This window comes from Dromaius novaehollandiae, chromosome 1, assembly GCF_036370855.1.
Source record: "Dromaius novaehollandiae isolate bDroNov1 chromosome 1, bDroNov1.hap1, whole genome shotgun sequence".
NCBI lineage: Eukaryota > Metazoa > Chordata > Aves > Casuariiformes > Dromaiidae > Dromaius > Dromaius novaehollandiae.
Window position 1 is genome coordinate 122,194,396 of NC_088098.1, and position 17,900 is coordinate 122,212,295.

The 17,900-nt window shown below is 44.8% G+C and overlaps 1 protein-coding gene across 7 annotated transcripts in view; it reads right to left on the reverse strand.

The window, feature by feature from the left end:
- LOC112981982 (cystathionine beta-synthase-like protein) overlaps positions 1-17,580 on the reverse strand; it is a 32,476-nt gene extending 14,896 nt beyond the window's left edge. For 2 of the 7 annotated variants that reach the window (XM_064525671.1, XM_064525632.1), the window contains exons 1-10: positions 17,295-17,439; positions 16,668-16,720; positions 11,281-11,436; positions 9,290-9,474; positions 8,588-8,694; positions 7,493-7,627; positions 4,465-4,544; positions 2,993-3,127; positions 2,367-2,436; positions 466-557 (exon numbers count right to left, since the gene is read on the reverse strand). In XM_064525671.1, coding sequence (XP_064381741.1) covers positions 466-557; positions 2,367-2,436; positions 2,993-3,127; positions 4,465-4,544; positions 7,493-7,627; positions 8,588-8,694; positions 9,290-9,474; positions 11,281-11,322 — 846 coding nt within the window. In that variant the 5' untranslated portion in view covers positions 11,323-11,436; positions 16,668-16,720; positions 17,295-17,439. Of the gene's footprint in view, positions 1-465; positions 558-2,366; positions 2,437-2,992; positions 3,128-4,464; positions 4,545-7,492; positions 7,628-8,587; positions 8,695-9,289; positions 9,475-11,280; positions 11,437-16,667; positions 16,721-17,294 lie in introns of all 7 variants that reach the window. The other 5 variants (XM_026098029.2, XM_026098026.2, XM_064525655.1 and 2 more) reach the window with 5 other exon arrangements.
- Between the last annotated feature and the right edge of the window lie 320 nt (positions 17,581-17,900).

Below are 17,900 nucleotides of genomic sequence, written 5' to 3' on the forward strand. Positions count from 1 at the left end.
ATATTCATGATTGAAACAGACACCAAGTTCTGTGAGGAAATATAAAACAGTACACAAGTACAAATATGTTTGCAGAGAAAACCTTACTTGTTAGAAACACAGCAGCTCCTGAAGATTAGCCATGGCACAGTCAGAGAGAAGAAACACAAGGCTGCAGGACACCAGCAGAGAGAAGGATTTTTCTCAGACACATGCCATGAAGGGATCTAAGAGCCAGTTCTCACCTGCAGAGCCAAACCTTGACTCTGGTCACCAATGAGACCAGAGCACGATGGTTTCAGATGGACTCTGATACCCTTTCTTTGCTGCTCAGAACTACCTTTGAGCTGAGGACATCTGAGAGTTTCCCCAAGAGAAACCTAGGGAGGGCTTACAAGGAGGTGGAGATGCTGGAAGGAATGGGAGTGACTCCAGTGGAGCAGTTTGAGGCTCTCCCAGCTAAAGAGCTTAAAACTTGCCACCTACTTTGCATCCTGGGCACTTCTCCTTCAGCTTTCTGGAAGTGCCAGTGATGGTCCCTCCAGTGCCAGCTGTAGCCACAAACATGTCTATTTTTCCTGTTTAAGGGTGAGAAATCAAAAGACAGCTGTGAAACCTCTCTGAGTGTGACAGATTAAAAACTCTATTTACACCTAAGTATGGACCTTTTTCTCTAACAAAAATGCAGAAAATGGCAGAAGAGGCACAAGATATGAGGATCCTTGCTTTCCAATAGCTGTATTAAGAGACCTACCTTGAGGCCACTTTGCTCAATCACCACTTACTTAAGCAACGGTTTTGAAACATCCTTTTGGCAGCCTGACAAGGCACCAATTTGTGAGGCTTTCAGCAGAGATGAGAGTTGGCCAGTAGAGTTGACATTTGCAGTTTTCCTGTTACTGTAGATAGATACTTATTCACCCTTTAACTTACAATAAGCAGCCTATGACGTAGGTTAGTTTAATGAATGGCTGCCCAGAGATGGGATAGGTGTACACTGAATTGTTAACACAAGTATCTTCTCATTTACATGTGAGAAACTATTGTTTTTGTCATGAGTGCCCAGCAGAGCCAGTGTAGGTATGACAGAATTCATTTTTCTGTCACCTCCTTCAGTTTTCCTGATGCATGCATAGGACTATGGACCAAACCCTTATCGCAACAGCTTTATTAGTAAAAACATATTTGGAAAGGTCATTGATTGGTATACAAAAGTGAATGCTTACAAGTCAACAGAACAACAATCCACCAAGCATGTCCCAGTTCAGACCTGAGACTGGTGTAAGCTGACTAGTAGTGACTGAACAGTGCCTGAACTACAAGGGAAAATAAACATGAACAAGAGAGGAATGAAGCCTACACTTAGAATTCATCCTGACTCTCAGTTTGTGGGATGGCAGTTTGTTAAAGTATGCTCATTTTAACTCAAACTAGAAGAAAGTGGAAAGACAAGCTAAGTAAATCCTCTGCAGCATAGGAGAGATACTTTTGGGGGGAGGGCAAGAACACTGCACATGGTCCTCATCTTCATTAAGAAAAATTAATAGCCGATTTTGTCATTCCAGTAGCCAAGGTCCCATTAAAAAAAAAAAAGCTAACTGTACAGTTTTTACAGAGCAGGTCAGCAGCATCCTACACAATCTCCTTCTACTTCCTGTGGGAACACCTACATGCTAGACTGCAGCATTGCACTGAATGCCTTTGGTAGCTCTCAAGTGGATCTCCTCAGCTGGATAAGCTAGCCCAGCTAAAGCTCTCTACTGCCACAGTTCAGTCACTTCCAATACTCCAGCTAGCCAGCCTAGAGCTAATACAGACAGGACTCTTGCAGAGTAAAGAGGCCTTATTGGTATTAACCACAACACAGCAGCTCGTGCTCCTGAAGACAATGGTAAATGAAGAAAATTCCAGTCTAATGGAGTATTTGGTCTTTACATAATATCTAACAGAATTACAATTATAACCCGTTGCAAACTCCAGATAAATATTAAGTGAGAGCAAAAATCTCTTCCCTGCCTCCATGTACAACTTGGATTCTGAGCATGTAAAAATACTTATTTCTGTATTTGTGAACAGGAAAAAAAATGACCCTGTTCTTTCATGCCACTTCAGCTACAGCATTTTTTGAGCTAAGCATAACTGCTTGTTCACCTGGTCACAAGCAGAGGAATCTAAAAACCAAAAGAGCCCTCTTTAATGGAAAAGATAGCTTATTACTATGACTGCTGAAAAAAGGCAACTCTCTTAATTACACACAGAATATGGGATATGCTATATCAAAATCCATGTATTTCTCAACCACTCCAGGCCTGTTTCTTCACAAATATGAAATAACAATACAGAATACTAAGGACTCCTTAAAGAGAGGGCTAAAATAGCAAGCATACCTTCACATTGCTGCAGGATCTCTTCAGCTGTGGTATCATAGTGTGTCAGGGGGTTGCTGGCATTACGATACTGTATTGAAAGACAGAGCCATTAAGTAAATAAGAAAGACAACATTTTTCACATCCTGAGGCATTGAAAAAATGTGACAAACATTCTCCAAGCACCACAACAGCTGCATATTCTCCTTCCACATTGTTTCCTTATCTGTTATCTAGACCTAGGCAGAATGCCTCAGGATAAGTGCAACATCCCAAAGTGACCTAATTTAAGAGTATTCCTAAGGTGCCAGCATCCTGCAACATCAAGATCAGTCCTGTCTGTGAGATGGTTTCTTTTCAAGGTGTATATGACCCCTGTACCCATTTTTCTACACAGGATTGCCAGTTCAGTGGAGAAAGTCACCTTAATCTTTTTGTAGTTTCTGCAAACGTAGGCTTATTACTGCCCTCTAGTGAAATAAAAAGTGTGCTACCCTGCAGCATGGTGATGGCTCAATAGCTCACACTTCCAGATCTGGGACATCTCCACAGACTCATACGGGCTGTTTAAAATTTAGCCAGCTACATTATGGCAACAAGCTGCAATATCCACCTCCCATGCTAGACCTCTAACACCCAGCTCTTACCTGGTCTAGGATATGTGCATTGGGGATTTCATTTTTCAGTCTCCATGCTACTCCCACATGAGATTCAGGAGAGTCAAATCTGGCAGTAGTTGGGGTCCTCACAATCTCAGCACCCAGAGCTCTCAGGACATCCACCTGCAGCAAACAAAGGTGGTCACAAAACCCCCAAACTCTCTCCCAGCACAGAAGCCTCACTGGGATGAGAGGAAGACATTTTACATCTTCTCTTTTACCCAGTTTGGAATAGCTTCTAGCAGCTCTCCTATGCCCCTGCCTCACAGCATATCACTGGGTCCAAAATCTTAATGTCATTTAATCTCTTAACTCAAAATCTTGTTTCCAGTCTGGGCCTCCAGGTTTCTAGAAACCATCACTCCATATCGAGGAGCCTTATTCAGGCAAAACTTGGTCTCCTCTCACACTGGTCACATTTGTTCTGCAGGGGATTCTGTACTGTGGAATAGTGTTATACTCCTGTATTTTATGTCTAAATACAAATTACATATATTTATGTCCTCCTTTGGGCATAGACAGCAAAGAGGGAGATCCTCCAGGGCCCTATTCACTCACTCTGCCCTGTGAGAACAAGAAATTTTGACACTCAGCTATGCCAGGACCTGTGTTCAAAGGGGAGGGCTTTGGTGTTTGTGTATGGAGCATGGCAGTAGCCGTGTGGTGCCTCTTCCTCCAGGGCAGAGAACTAGCACTGGGCCCAAGCTTTCAGAGGACACTGCCACTCAAAAAGCTTGGACTGAGAACTGTTTTGCTGACAGTGATTTGCTGCCCTAAACTGCAAAACACAGAGGATCTCCTCTCCACCATCCAGAAAGCACTCTTGACTTCAGGAGCAGCCTTACCCTAGGAAGGGCCCTAGTCTGGGCTGATATATTGCAAGGCTTTCATGTTTTTATGCTTTCCACAGTGAAGGTAAGCTGATGTGACCCAGGTGGCTTTTCTCTTCCCTCTGTTGTTGTGGCTGCACAACTTGGATACTTGCCAACATCTCTCAGGGTTTCACCTGAAGGAACTCAGCAGACTCTCCCAGAGCCTTGCTCAGGGTAGAACAGCAGAACATTCAGAGCTTCAGCCCCTACCTTCCTCCCTAGTCTTCTGTGGCAGAAGTGATGACTAACCCAGGGACACGCAGTCGCTTCAATTTGCCATGTACATCTCAAGTTCCTTTGACATTTGTTTTTTAAAGCAGTTATGACAGTTCTTCTAACTGACAACACTGCAGAGACAGGGCTCTAAACACCTCAGTTCTGTCCGTGGTTAGCCAGCCTTGATTTCTCTTGGCACTGGCAATAGCCCCTTGGCCAGAAAATATTCAGCAGAATTCTGTCTAGCTCATGATTTGGAGGCCAAGAGCCTACAACTTCACTGCTAAAGCCACAACATTCATTTGCATCAGGAACTCTGCAAGCTCAAACATGTTTATTTGTTAATACTTCTAAAACAAAAGCAGATCTGACCTTCTCCATACTCATTTTCTCTGGCATCACAATGATACAGCGGTAACCCTTCACTGCTGCAGCCAAGGCCAGCCCAATTCCTAGAAACAAGCAAAGACATGCAGAGCATGCAGTGAAAAGCAACCAAACAAAACCCTGCGAAGCTAGCTTTTGCATGCCCTTGCTTTAATAAGAGATCTTCACTGGAGGCTTGGGTAGGATGGCTTTAGACAGGCAGCAAAGGGTAAGTTTCCGGCTCCTAGAGAGAGCTGGATTCACAAATGCTGCTGGTTCTTAGAGGATTAAAAACAAAAGGAAGTTTAGGCAAGAGTGGGAAGAAATCAACATATGCAAAACACTGGCTTTACCACAGGTATATCACCTTCCTCCTGGCCCTTCCGCATCCCACCACTTTAAAAAAAAAAAAAAAAAAAGTGCACCCTTTGGGGAATAAATTTTAAGCTAGAGGATTATAGCAATTGTTTAGATACCTGGATAAGAGTACTGGGGCTTCTATTGACTCAGTTCTACATTAAGTCCCTAATTTCTGATGCACCTAAATCCTTTCTAAAGGACATGATTTAGATGCTGTGTGTGACAGAAGTTTCAATGCACTGTGTCTGCTTGCTACAATAGTTAATGACTTTGACTGTCAGAGACACATACCTTACCTCTGGTTTCAAAATCTGTACCTCCAACATGACTCCTGTCTTTCTGCATGTCTTTGTCTGCCTACCTGAAGAGCTTAACTCAGAATTACCTTCCCTATGGAGCAAGGCTTACACCTGTTATCAAATCACTACTCTGCTGGATAAGCTAAACAGATCAAGTTAGCAGAGATGTGTCTGATGTAAGGCTGAATGGCACCGTCCCTGCTATTTTGGGTACCAGACATAGTACAGACACTGGCCCATGACAACGCCTCACAAGCAGTTTCTCCTGTGCAGAAAGTGTGTCTTCAGAGCTGGCTTTGTTTCTACAGACCACAAGATTGTGTAGGTCTAGTAAACAAAAACTGTGTTATATATAGTCTGGGGTGAAGGCAGCATTTTCAGACCCCAGTTCTAACACTGTACTTTCTGCTACTGACTGGGCAGCGCAGCAAATTTCAAAACAGGACTTCAGTGAGAGAAAAATGAGAGGCAGAGAACAGAAGCCTCGTACTTCAATAGCTCTGAGCAGTGCCCTAGAACAAGAGCCAATGCCCTCAGGTTACTGTATCATGCTCTTTGCTTCTAAAATCAAGACAGCTTTCTGAAGTAATTACCTTATACCCCCTTCACTTCAGCTTTATTTTCTTGGAATCTGTGGTAAGGAGAACTATTTATCAGGTACTGCCTCAAGAAGCTGGATGTCAGTGTGACCTCCTACTAGAGGACTACAATACATATTGCAATATATTGTAATATGTAATACATATTATAGATATTATATGCAATATATATTACAAGTAGGAGGTCACACTGACATTTAGCTTCTTGAGGGAGTACCCGATAAATAGTTCTCCTTGCCTATATATACACATATATATGCACATGTGTATACACATACATAGTTATAATGTATGAGATTATCTATGTCTATCTATATATAGATATGCAAGCAATTCTCAGTCTTGCAGTGAGATCTGGACTGCAGTCCCAGCACTGGTAGGCTGACTGCCAATCATGGAGCTCTATCTCCTTTTACCCTCCTTGTAAGATGTACCAGGTATATAGGCAACTGACCTTTCCTCCCTCTGCAAACCTCACTCCTGCTAGCACTGCAGAGCTGCATGTAGTTGGTGTCTCAGTACAGCTCACAGCTCTTAACAGGGTAGAACCCAGCACACAACCAAGGCTAAGTATTTATGTGCTACATGCAGGTATTTTGTTGTAGGCCAAATGCAGTGTCAAGCCCAGCACCAAACCAGCCCCTCAGAAGAGGGCTCAGCACTGCAGGAGACACTGTTGCTCAGGCAAGAGGTACAGCCACATTCAAAAGCTTCAATTGCATTGCACCTCTCACAGGGCAACCTGCTGAACAAATGACAGAAGACTTTCATGACAGGTTCACTTGCCTTCTACAGAAACAACTGGAATCAGCTCACTCATCCTAGTCCCTCCATTAATATCAAAATCTGGACTGGGTCAAAAGAACAGAAGAAAGGTCTGGTCTAATTATCCTCTATCCGTGGGCAACAGTGGATACTCAGGAAACAGCATAAGAACAGGTTAAGGCATCTGGTGACATCTGCAGTATATTGAAGGCAGATAACAGTTTGAAGCTCAGAGACCTCCTCAGAAGATGCAGCATAATATTTAAGTGGCTTAAGTGGGAGGCCCTCTGCTATTTTGGGGAGCTCCAGGTATATTTGCTCTCTGCAAGTAGAGCAGCCCAAAAGAAGTACAACAGCTTCAGCACAGGAGACTGGAGTTAACTCTAGTCTGCTCCCATCCATCAGATTCTTCCCTGGTCCCTGACTGGTGGGGCCATTTCTTCTTCTAGTCTTCCTCAAGGACAAGATGCTGGCCCAAGGAAAATCTGCTAAAAAAAAAATCAAGGTGTGCAAGGGCTGTGTCAGCAGATAGTGGTACAGGGGATTAGTTCAACTCATCTTAACTGCAAAACTATTGGAAAGGCTGTTTCTCAGATCAGACCCACCTCACCTGACAGAGTGCAGGGATAAGGACTGCAGAACTTCTCAAACAGGAGAAGATCCGGATTCACAGTCTTCTGGTGCTTAATTTCCAGTAATTTCACATTTTAATTCCCAAATATCTAAAAACCCTAGTGAATCTGGTCTAATACCTTTTTCTTTTTGAAAATAAAGAGCCCCTGCAAATTTAGCAAACCTCCTTCCTAACTATTCAGGTCAGCACAGCTCATCTTCTTCTTCCCATCTCTCATACATAAGGAACAGCTCTGCAGCATTCCCTATACCATCCAGGAAGGAAGGGATCCCCTTTTTCCTTTGCACAGGCAGCCTCCATGCTTTGGTCTTAGGTCTGCCTCTTCCAGGGAAGCCTCCACAGATTTGACACTTTGCCAGAACCCCTTCATCCCCTACCTGTGTTTCCAGAGGTTGGCTCTATGATTGTGTCCCCAGGCTTCAAGATCCCAGCTTTTTCAGCATCCTCTACCATCCTCAGGCTGATGCGGTCCTTCACACTGCCCCCAGCATTGAAGTACTCACATTTTACCACTGGGAACAAAGAAAACAAGCCAAGTTCTTAAACAGTCATTTGCCGACAGGCTGCTCATCTCTAACATATACTGAAGAGCAACTCAGTTAACATGTCAGCAGAATTCATCTCCCTGCTTACAGCAGGGGAGATGGGGCTTCAGTTCACAGCATTTCCACAGTCATAGGTCACTGTGACATAGCAAGTTTGGTACTCTGATGCTGGCCACAGGAGTCTGGAACCTGCACTCTGTCAATCTCATCATTAAAAGGAGATATCTCCTTTCATTCTTCCTTTCCTTGTTACTGCCTGATCAGAAGAATCAGAAGTCCCAGAGCTGTTCCAATGCAATAGCACAGGGAAGATGCTCTACCCATGCCTTGCCTCTTCCCTGCTGCATTCTTTAGTCAAAGGGATTCTGATCCAACAGCAAGTTTCTCCCCTTCTTCAGCCTATACTTTCACTTCAGTACTCCCAGCTTTAAGCCCTTCAATGCTGTTAAACACCACCTTTCAGGACTCTGATCAGAGCTTCCAATTAATATATATAGATTTGTTTAAATTCCACACAGTTTTCATTGACATCATTTCATCCCTTTCATCATCATTTTCATTGATCTTTAATGATAAGTGCAGATTCTCATTTTACAGGCATTGGTGATAACTCAGAAGGTATGAAGCTTTTGACTGCTTCTCATATTCATTCTCCCCTGCCCCCCTCCTCCCCTTGACCTGTTCCATGGAAGTGGAAAGTTTCCAGGAAATGTTAAATTCGCAGGAAGCATTCTCAAGAAGTGCAAACTGAAAGAAGTTTTAGACAACCAAAACCTGAAAAACCTGCCAAAGAAAAGAGGTTTTTTCCTCCGGTTTTCTGCAGGGTCTCTACATTCCTTATGTGCTTAGGTCTCATGAAATTAACAGAGCTACCCATGTTTGTGAAGCCATTTCTCCTTTTGCTCTTCTGCCTGCAGTAGTACTCACAGAGTTCACACTTCAGCCCAAAGTGCTTCCCGATCTTGTTGATTCGCACCAAGGGTGTATTGCCAACTTTATTCAGGATGTTTGGCAGGATGTTTGGAGGCTCTGACCTAGCACACATACAAACCGAGTCAGTGGGTTCACAGAAGGACCCACAGGCAGATCACAGTAGCAACATAGCACTTCTGATGCTTTTTATTGCACCCAGCTTTCTCCCTCCCCTTTATCAGGCTAGTTATCATGAACATTCTTTTAAAAGAAAAAGACTATTACAGACAGCTTTGTAAAGCAGCGAATCCCTGTTCCAAAACTCAAAGATTAATCAAACATCAAGCCAAGCGCTGTGCCAAGACTGAAGTGCTCTGTGCTTCCTTCTGGCATCAAGTAGCTTAGCCTTGCTGAGTCAACTGTTTTACCAAGCAAAAGGCATTAATAGTTCAATTCTTCACCTAGTCAGGGAATTATATTTCAGGTTACTTAAAGTTAGTTCCAGTTCATCCAGCTCACATCACAATGTCTTTAGTCTCCTACACTTAGTCTGGATTCTGTTTTGCTTATTCATTAAAATTAAAAAGCACCGGCACATCTATAAGCAAAGCAGCACCAATTTAAACCAGTTACCTCTTGTCAAATCCATGTGGCTCTCTGAGGGGAATAGGATTAGCCCTTTACTGAAAGCCAGTAAGCAAGAAAAGCAATGCTTACAAAGTGGCATGATGATGTGGAGAGGCAGACAGGGGTTTCCCAAGCTTCCAGGTGCATTTGCTAGGTGTATCAGGGCGAATCCACTTCCTTTCATTCTCAGTAGCCTTACAGTTCTCATTGTCCCTCCCACCAGGGAGGAAATACTTGTCAGGTGTGCAAGGGCACAAGTTTGTATCTGGCTTGGCCTGGAAAGGAAGTGAAAGCACTTAATCCTTGAAAAAGAAGAGCCTGCTGTTATTCATATATCCTGTAAAAGAGCCAGCACATCCTTTGAGACTATCAAAGTTACTCAAGTTCTGAGACACCATAGGAAGACACCCATTTGCAGTGACACCACTACCCCCCTATGATAACTAAAAGCACTGCAGCTAATAAAGACCTCAGGTTCTTGGCCTTCACCAATTTACCTATTTCTTGCCTAATATTTCAATAGGCAATTTTTCTGAGGGCAGCCTGGCCAGACCTGTCCACCCCACCCTGGTGGTAATTTTCAAGAGAGCAGCATGGCCCTGTAAGTCAAGACAGGCAATGGCAACGAACAGATCCTAGTTAGTAGATGCTTCTAACACCCAAGAACAGGTTCTGCCACCAACTACAAGAGATCCTAGCATCCTAAGCAAGACAGGGCATCAGTGAAGAGAGAGAACACAATACATCTCAGACAAATCCCATCCTCAAGTATCCAAGTGTTGCTTTTGACCTTGTATGAAAGGGTCCACAATGAATGGATCTTTTAACAGTCAGTTGATGTTTGCATAGTATACTGTAAAGATGGGAAACATTTTAACATCATGTTGATTTGCCAAGCACTTATCACCAAAGTAGGAAGCCTGATTTGAATGTACCACAATGGTGAAGCACAAAGCTCAAGACAGTGCCCTATGTGAAGATAACTTTGTACATTAAAGCATGTGCTTAGTGCAGCTTGTTTTTTTGATATTTTTGGAGACTAGACTACTCTCATGGGAGGCACTGCTCCCATACCAAAAACAGCCCTCAGAAATAAAATCCTCTTCATTCCAAGCAGAGAGGAACAGAGGAAGACCATGGAATGACTGATCAGAAAACAGTGCTGGAGGACTTTGCATTGCTACTTGCAGTCATGGAGGAGAACGCTTTCAAAAAGGCCATTAGTTTCACTAGGACCTGCCTCTAGAGAGGTGTGGCAGAAGTTTAGAAAGCCCTCTGAAAACCAATAGGGCTTTCCCAAATTCTGAGAGTAGTAAGACAGGCAGTCTTTCCCAAAAGAACAGCATTAACTTGGCGATAGCATTCAACCAAATAAACAGAAGATCTTTTAATAAAAGTCCACCATTTACTGGGCTTTCCAAGGAACAGTGCAAACCTCTCAGGAAGAGCTTGACATCACTTCACTCACTACGCTTCCTGCTAGATTCACTGTATGATGCCTTAGCATCAGCAGGCATGGAAGCTGTTCCATAGGCAGTTAGAATAATAATGATTTTTAAGGCAAGCTGCATCTTAAAAAGGGAATTTTCATGTTTTGAAGTGATTCACCATTAGTGTTGGTATTTAATACCCCCTAGTTCTTGGGAAAGATTCTGAAAGTGAAATATGTCTGATTTGTTAAGAGTATAACCCACTGCTTTTTATGCCTTATATTTGCCTTTTGCTGTGGAGGTTGCAACTCAGGAATCTGGAGGTTCTAGTTTTAATCTATCTTCCATTTCTAAGATTGTGACTGTAGGACAGAGCCTAAGTCAGAAGGCAACTGATTTCTTGAGCTTTAGGCTCCAGCTAACTTTTTATAAAGGCTGTTTTTGACAATAGCCAAGCTGTGACAGCAGAAGTCTTTGACATATAGCACCAGTGTTTTGTTGGCTCCAAAACTGGCAACAACTGTAAAAACTAACACAGATCAGACAGACTTTATCATGGCTACAGACTGAAACATTCCCAAGATGTTTCCCAGAGAAACAGGGACCCTTCCCATGATCTCTGTGCAGCTTAAAGCCTCACCCAAACAGTACCTTGGGAAGAGAAACAGGCCTTTCAGATATTAACTTCTCCATGCTCCTAGGTAAGGGTGAACACACAGACTTTCTTCAGCAGATTTTCTCCTCAGGAGAAGACACACGTCCCACTTCTGTGAGAAACAGGAAGCTACAGAATGAAGCAAAGATTACCTGTGGAGGCAGGATTAAAAAAAGTCATGAAGCAGAGATATCAAGCAAGATCAACTGAAGCTCTTTTGATCCTGTTCTTTCTCTACTACCTAATCTCCCCACTGCTCTTCCCTCCATGGATCAGATACAGTAATGCAAGCAGAAGACAACTCTTACTGGCTACGTCCCTTTCCATAAGCCTGGCAGCCATAAAACAAATAATAGAAAAATACTTCAGTGTGCAGGACACATTTTGTTAGAAATGCCAAGTGTGAAAGGGCTTCATGAAGCCAATACCAAAGGAGAAAGGGGATCCTGTAACATGATTTAGGAGAAGGCTCTGTACAGAAACACTTGCAGAGGTCTCTCCATCCTTAACCCTTATGAAGTTCCTCCCAGTACTGAATTGTGTTGACTGCACAACTGCAGTGATGCTGAATGCCACACACACAGCAAACACTTCAACCACAATGAAGCAGAGTTCCCAGCACGTTTTTTGTGTTTCAGAAGTTAGTAAATATAAAAATGGGATCAATAAGTTAGTTTCCCCTATTCCAGACAGGTGTTCATTAAGCCTTCGTGCTTGTATAACTAGCTTCCTTTCTACTGAGGATAAATCTGGCTGGAGTCTTGGAAAATGTTTGTATTCTGTCTTTTTTAATATTTAGGCTTGTCACCACCATTCTGCAGCAAAATTTGTGGCTCTTTCCATTGGTCAACTGTGCTGGACCTGAAAAGGGTCTCTGTCCCAATTCCTCTACTTCTGCCAAATACATTGAAAACAAATACAGCTCAAAACAGTTGAGGATCTAGCAACAGACTGGAAAAAAAACATCTCAATCACAGGATCAGTGAACTTCAGCATTTGATTATGCAAGTTATCATGCACCATTAATCACTACTGCCTTATGCACAACAATTGCTTTCTCACAGGCTGGTTTGAAGAAAATTTCTAAGCCATTTTAACAGCCCCCATTCAAGAAAAAAGCCTCTGAAGTACCAGCTTTCCAGACTAAAGTTGGAAATAATTCTCCCTATGGATGCAAGAAACCTCTGCACACCAAAGTTACACCATTCTACTTTAAGTAATATGTGCCAAGGGCCAAGATAGGCCACAGTCTGTCCTAATCTAGTGACTAGGACTAGACTGAGACAGATAACAGCCTAAGAAAGCTAATATCCCAAATACATGGTTAAACACCAGTCTTTGTTAACAGAAAAGAGGATGCTTCCAGCTCCAAAGACCCAGCCTTCACTATTTCTAGAAGGTGCCTAGTTCACAGTTCAGAACATCAGCACTTTTTTTTTTAGTAAAGAAGAGATACTGGAGAAGTCTGAGGTGCACATACAAGTTCCTTCAGAAAGCTAGAATGCACGCAGCAATACTGGGCATAGATACCAACTGTCTTGTCTCAAGGGGAGGTAACACTGACAGTGTTTGCACAGCCTACCTAATAAGAGTATTCTGTTCTCAAGGGGCCAAACCTTTTGAACATGTGGAAAGCAAGCAGCAAGGTGTTACAGATAGAAAATAAAACATGCTACTCCCTAAGTTCTCATAAAATAGAGGTGTAAAACCAGACTTTCTAAATCACCAGACCTCAGTGTCCTCCAAGAGGGTCCAAAAGAATTGAAGACACAGGGGGAGAAGTCTGTTGTAGTAAAAATTTTCAGCAGTTTAAAGTACCCACTCTTTGTATTCTCTAGAGGGAAGAAACAGATATTCTTCAAAAACTGCTTTTTGGAGGATTTCCCTTGGAATTCAGAGTTTCCCTTAGTGGCTGGGCAAGGCAGCACCATCTCATTTCCTCTATCATATGGCAAAACCCCCACAGTCTACTACCAGCAAAAACAATCACCTCTAGCTAGAAAGAGCAGAAACAAGAAAAGTTGTATGAATTGCCTTTAACTAAGCTGTGAGACTCTCTCATACATTTAGAGCAATGTCAGTACTTTTAATTAAAAAAAAAGTTAAATGTTCAAAATTTTAGCCCCATTTTGAACAAAAGATGAGGCTAGAAAGAAAAGCTAATCAGCAGCATTGCCAACAAAAATCCTGTCACAACGCTGATCTTAAGCAACATAATTAATCTGAAGAAACATGTTCCTATTCAACAAGTCCCTTTAAGATGCTCTGTTGGGCATGATTTTAAATACTTCCCCCGAAGAGTATATATGCATACATGTATTTATAAAGTCACAAATGAACTAATGATGCTAATAGAGAATCAGCCCCAACTGTGGTCCATCTAACACCTTTGAAAGGTGTTTTAAAGAATAAATCCCAAGACAGACTCAGTTGCCCTCTAAGGGGAGGGGGATCATGGTACAGTCCTCAGTGGAGATGTAGTACAGAAGCTATTGCTGCTGCCCTTGCATAAGTACCACAGGTCAAAATAGGTCAGAAGCCGAGTGTGACTTGATATGGTCAAAACCACCAGGGGGACCCCAGATCCCCAGGCTCCACCCATCAGTGCTACTGCTGGGGTAGCTACTGCATCAGGAAACTACAGCTTCCTGACACACCAACTAAAAATCCAGCTGCCACTTCCAGCTCTAACTGAAGATGCTACTCCAGCAAAACACAGCATGCAGTTGGCCCATCTAGGACATCTGAATTCACCCTAAGACTCTGACCCTGCCTACAGACCCAAACCAGGACATAAGATATTGGTGTCTCCTTCTAGTAGAAAGACCTTTGATGGACTAAGGGAAGGGGGTGAGCAGAAGTCACTGAAACAGAGGATGGCAGAAACTTCTCTCCTTCACTAGCCTGGCCCTCCTCTCAGCCTTTCTTCTTGCAATACAGACTGGGGAGACAGGACAGTTTCTTTACTAAATGGCGACTCTGCTATTCTAATGCAATTGAATGCTGCTCAGAAGAGTCTGAGGGAAGTAAGACACAAAGTTGTCTGTCTTCAGGGGACAGAACTTTCCCAGCCTGACTTAAATTAAAGTTCCCTGTAAAAATGAACACTCCCATAACTAGCTAGGGGATATGGGAGAGTAACTAGAAAAGCCTGACTAACTTCTGTCATTATATTTGCAGAGCACACAAGGCAGAAGAAAAACCAGAAAGCTACTTCACAGAAAAATTGCTTAAATCTAAGTTATGAAGGGAATTGGGAAGTGTACAGAGATAGGAGTTTGAGGAAGCCTCATAGACAAGTGTTCACATCTCTGCAACCATCTCCACAGGGAACTCAAGGTCTAAACCATTTTCCCACTCTTATAGAAGGACTTTACAAAACAGGGTTGAGTGAAATTAATCTTCAAACAACCTGGGCTGAATTCCCTCTGGGGATACAAAAGGGGCTGCAGTTTCTAAGGTTGTTCACTGCATGTTGTCTGCATTAGTGCTGACCTACTAATAGCATCACGCATGTGAGAACCTAGTTAGTTTTACTCCTGTCTGAAGCAGAAATTAAGCTGTCTAAAAGGCAGGTGTAAGAGATGAATCAGAGAGATGCCCTAAAGGCTGACTACTCAGTAAGAGACAAGATATGGGATTCCATTATGCTGTGGCCTAAGCAAGGGAACTCCGACCTTAAGTGGACACTTTTCTTCCTAGACAAGTAACCCACTGGGAAACAGTTGTTCTGCTCCCCTATGGTACCACAGGGTCTTAGGGAGTTTTAGGGTCTTGATAGGCTACCAGATGTAGCAGTACCCATACAGCAAATGTAGCCTTTGGAAAGTGTTAGGAAACACCACAGCTATGAATGATTCATGAGACAATCAGCCATCTGTTTTTTCACTTTGTTGCTTCAGCAGCAGCAGCTAGACATCTCTTTCATGTCAGTCAGGAGCCATCAACTAACATGAAATAACTGGGGTACAAAATAACAATATTGGAACAGGTACTTCAAGAATCAAAAGACTTATCTCTTAGTGCTCTCCTCTGCAGAGAAGATAAATACACAGACGCTCCCTCAGTCACCACTCTTCTTTTTAGGGCTGGACTGGCATGTTCTCAACCTTCCTCATGCAAAACCTGTAGTTCTTTAATGCCCCTACCTCTGAAACATTGTAAAATCATTAAACTTCATCAGCAAAGCAACTCCTGTCACTATGGCACTATGTTATGCTTGAGAATAGCCAGTGAAAATACAGAAGTGTTCAGTCTGCCCGGTCCATGCAGAAAGAAAGCTGTGCATTCAGCCCTAAAGACAGTGTGTTTACTGATGTTTCCTCCATTTTGAGTTTACCCCCTCAACACTGTCTGGACCCACCTGAGAAGTTTTCTGAATGAAAATTCACATCTTCAAGGAGCATAGGTAAGAGCATTAGAGCAAAGACTGGCAGAGAAACACCAGCCACCACAGCCTGTACCATGAGCATGGCACACCCTACTAACTGCTTAAGTACTTTGTGTCTCACAGGCAGAGAGTAAATATCTGCCAGGAGTCAAGAGGCCAAACCTCCTGACAGCCCATTATGCTGCCAACACCAGATTAATGATGTACCTGGGCTGAAATGCACAGTCCCTGACACAAGCCACCTATGACCTTGCTACTGTAATTTTAGAAGTTTTGCTCTGACTTCAGGAAAGCAGGCTGGTTAACTCATACTTGGAGAGTTTGCAACAGAATACCCAAAGAGCTGCCAAATAACATCAAAAAAGATGACCTGTCCAATGGCCCAAATATTGGATTAGCACAAACCTTACTTCAGCAATAACTGTCTCCATACAGCCGTACCCTGCTGAGAAATACTAGGTTCTGAGCAGGTCTGTTTCAGAGGAAACACTTCCCCTGGTACCACATGGTAGTTGAGGCCTCTTCCTCACACAGAAACCCCACAGATTTCACCTACCTCTATACTCTGATTTTTCCCTCCCTTTTTCCAGTAGGAGTTTTGTAGAACATGGAGCTCTTGTGCCTCAGTTCAGCAAATACACTCAATTAAAAGGTAAATGCGTGCTGAGTAACTTTGCTGGATAAGGGCCAAAGTGTTCTGCAACCCTCATAGCCAAAGGCTTTAGGATTAAAGAGATACACAGAAAATCAGATATTCCAACAAGGGTAGGAAAACAATCACCAGTCTTCCAAATAATGGCTGGTTCAATAATGTGCCATCAGCATTACTAACACTGCTACTGGACGCAGCTCTCAGAGCCTCAGTTAAATTCAGATCTGGCACTGTATAAGATGAAAATGTAAAAAAAGAAGCTTCTTGGTCCAACATGCTTGCCAGACCTGCTAAAGAGCATTGGGGGCAGGGGGGAAAGACACAGAAGAACCTTGTGGTACCTGGGAGAACAATGGTAAACAGGCCAGGAACAGCCAGAAAACCAGTGCCAAGCCTGGAGAGACAAGCAGAGAAAAGGGGATATCACTCTGCAAGCCTTTATAAAGGGAAATCAACCCCTCCTCCTCCTCCGTGCCCAGGAGACCTACTCTGCATCTCTGACTGGTACCAACCTCCCCCCCCGCGAGGGCATCCTCACCAGCAAACACCTTTTTTATGCCTGCACTCCCTTGGGGTGGGGGGAAACTACCACAGGCGCAAACTCCAAAGCGCCAGGCAACTTCCCCTTCCCCAGAATTATCCTGAAGCTGCCATTTCTTTTTTGTTAATAAGAAAAGCCCCACCCGTGTGACACAACCACGTTTACCTAGCAGCCTGCCGCCCTCCATCCTTCCCTGCCCGCTCCAGAAAGCCCGCACGCCCCCTCCCCCGCCGCGAGGCCACGCAGATCCCCCCCCCCACCGCAGCCGTTTAACGGACCCCCCCCCCACGAGGAGCTGCAGGGGGCCGGCACGCCGCCGGGGTCCGCGCCGTGTGCAGCCCACCCCAAGCCGCCCCGCGGCCCCCAGCAGGGCACCGCCAGCCCCAGCGCGACGCTGGTGCTCTCTCCTCCCGCCAGGGCCGCTCACCCGGTGGTCTGCGCCGCCGCCACCGCCGCGCGGGCTGATGCAACGGGCGGTGTGGAGGGACGCGCGCCGCCGCCGCCGCCGCCGCCCTCGCCCCGCGGCCGCCGCCCCACCCCCGCGAGCCGGGCGCTCACCGAGGGCACCGTCCCCACTCGCGCTACGGCCAGCAGGGGGAATAGGAAGGAAAAAAAGAAGATAAATAAATAAAAAACGTAAAGAAAAGCGGCAGGGGGAGGCGGCGGCGCGCGGATTAAGAAGAGCCCGGGAGCCCCAGGCCCCGCCCCGCCGCGCCCCGCCCCCTGTGCGTGCCGCTGGCGCCCGCCCGCATCCAGGGGCCGGCCGCCGTGGGCGGGGCGGGGGGAGGGGAGCGCGCTCGGCGATTGGCCGCGGCGGGGGCGTTGAAGGGGCGGTGGCAGCCAATGGGGAGGCGGCGCGCGGCGCCGGGCAGCTGCCGCCCACCGCCATGTGGCGCGGCGTGAGGGGGCGGGCGGCGGGGGTGCTGCGCTGCGCTGCTCCGGGGCTGCCGGCACTCACCGGCCGCTGCGGGGCCCCGGGGCCGCGCGGGGAGTGTCCGGGCTCCGGCTTTTCCAGGTGCTGCTGAAATAGGTG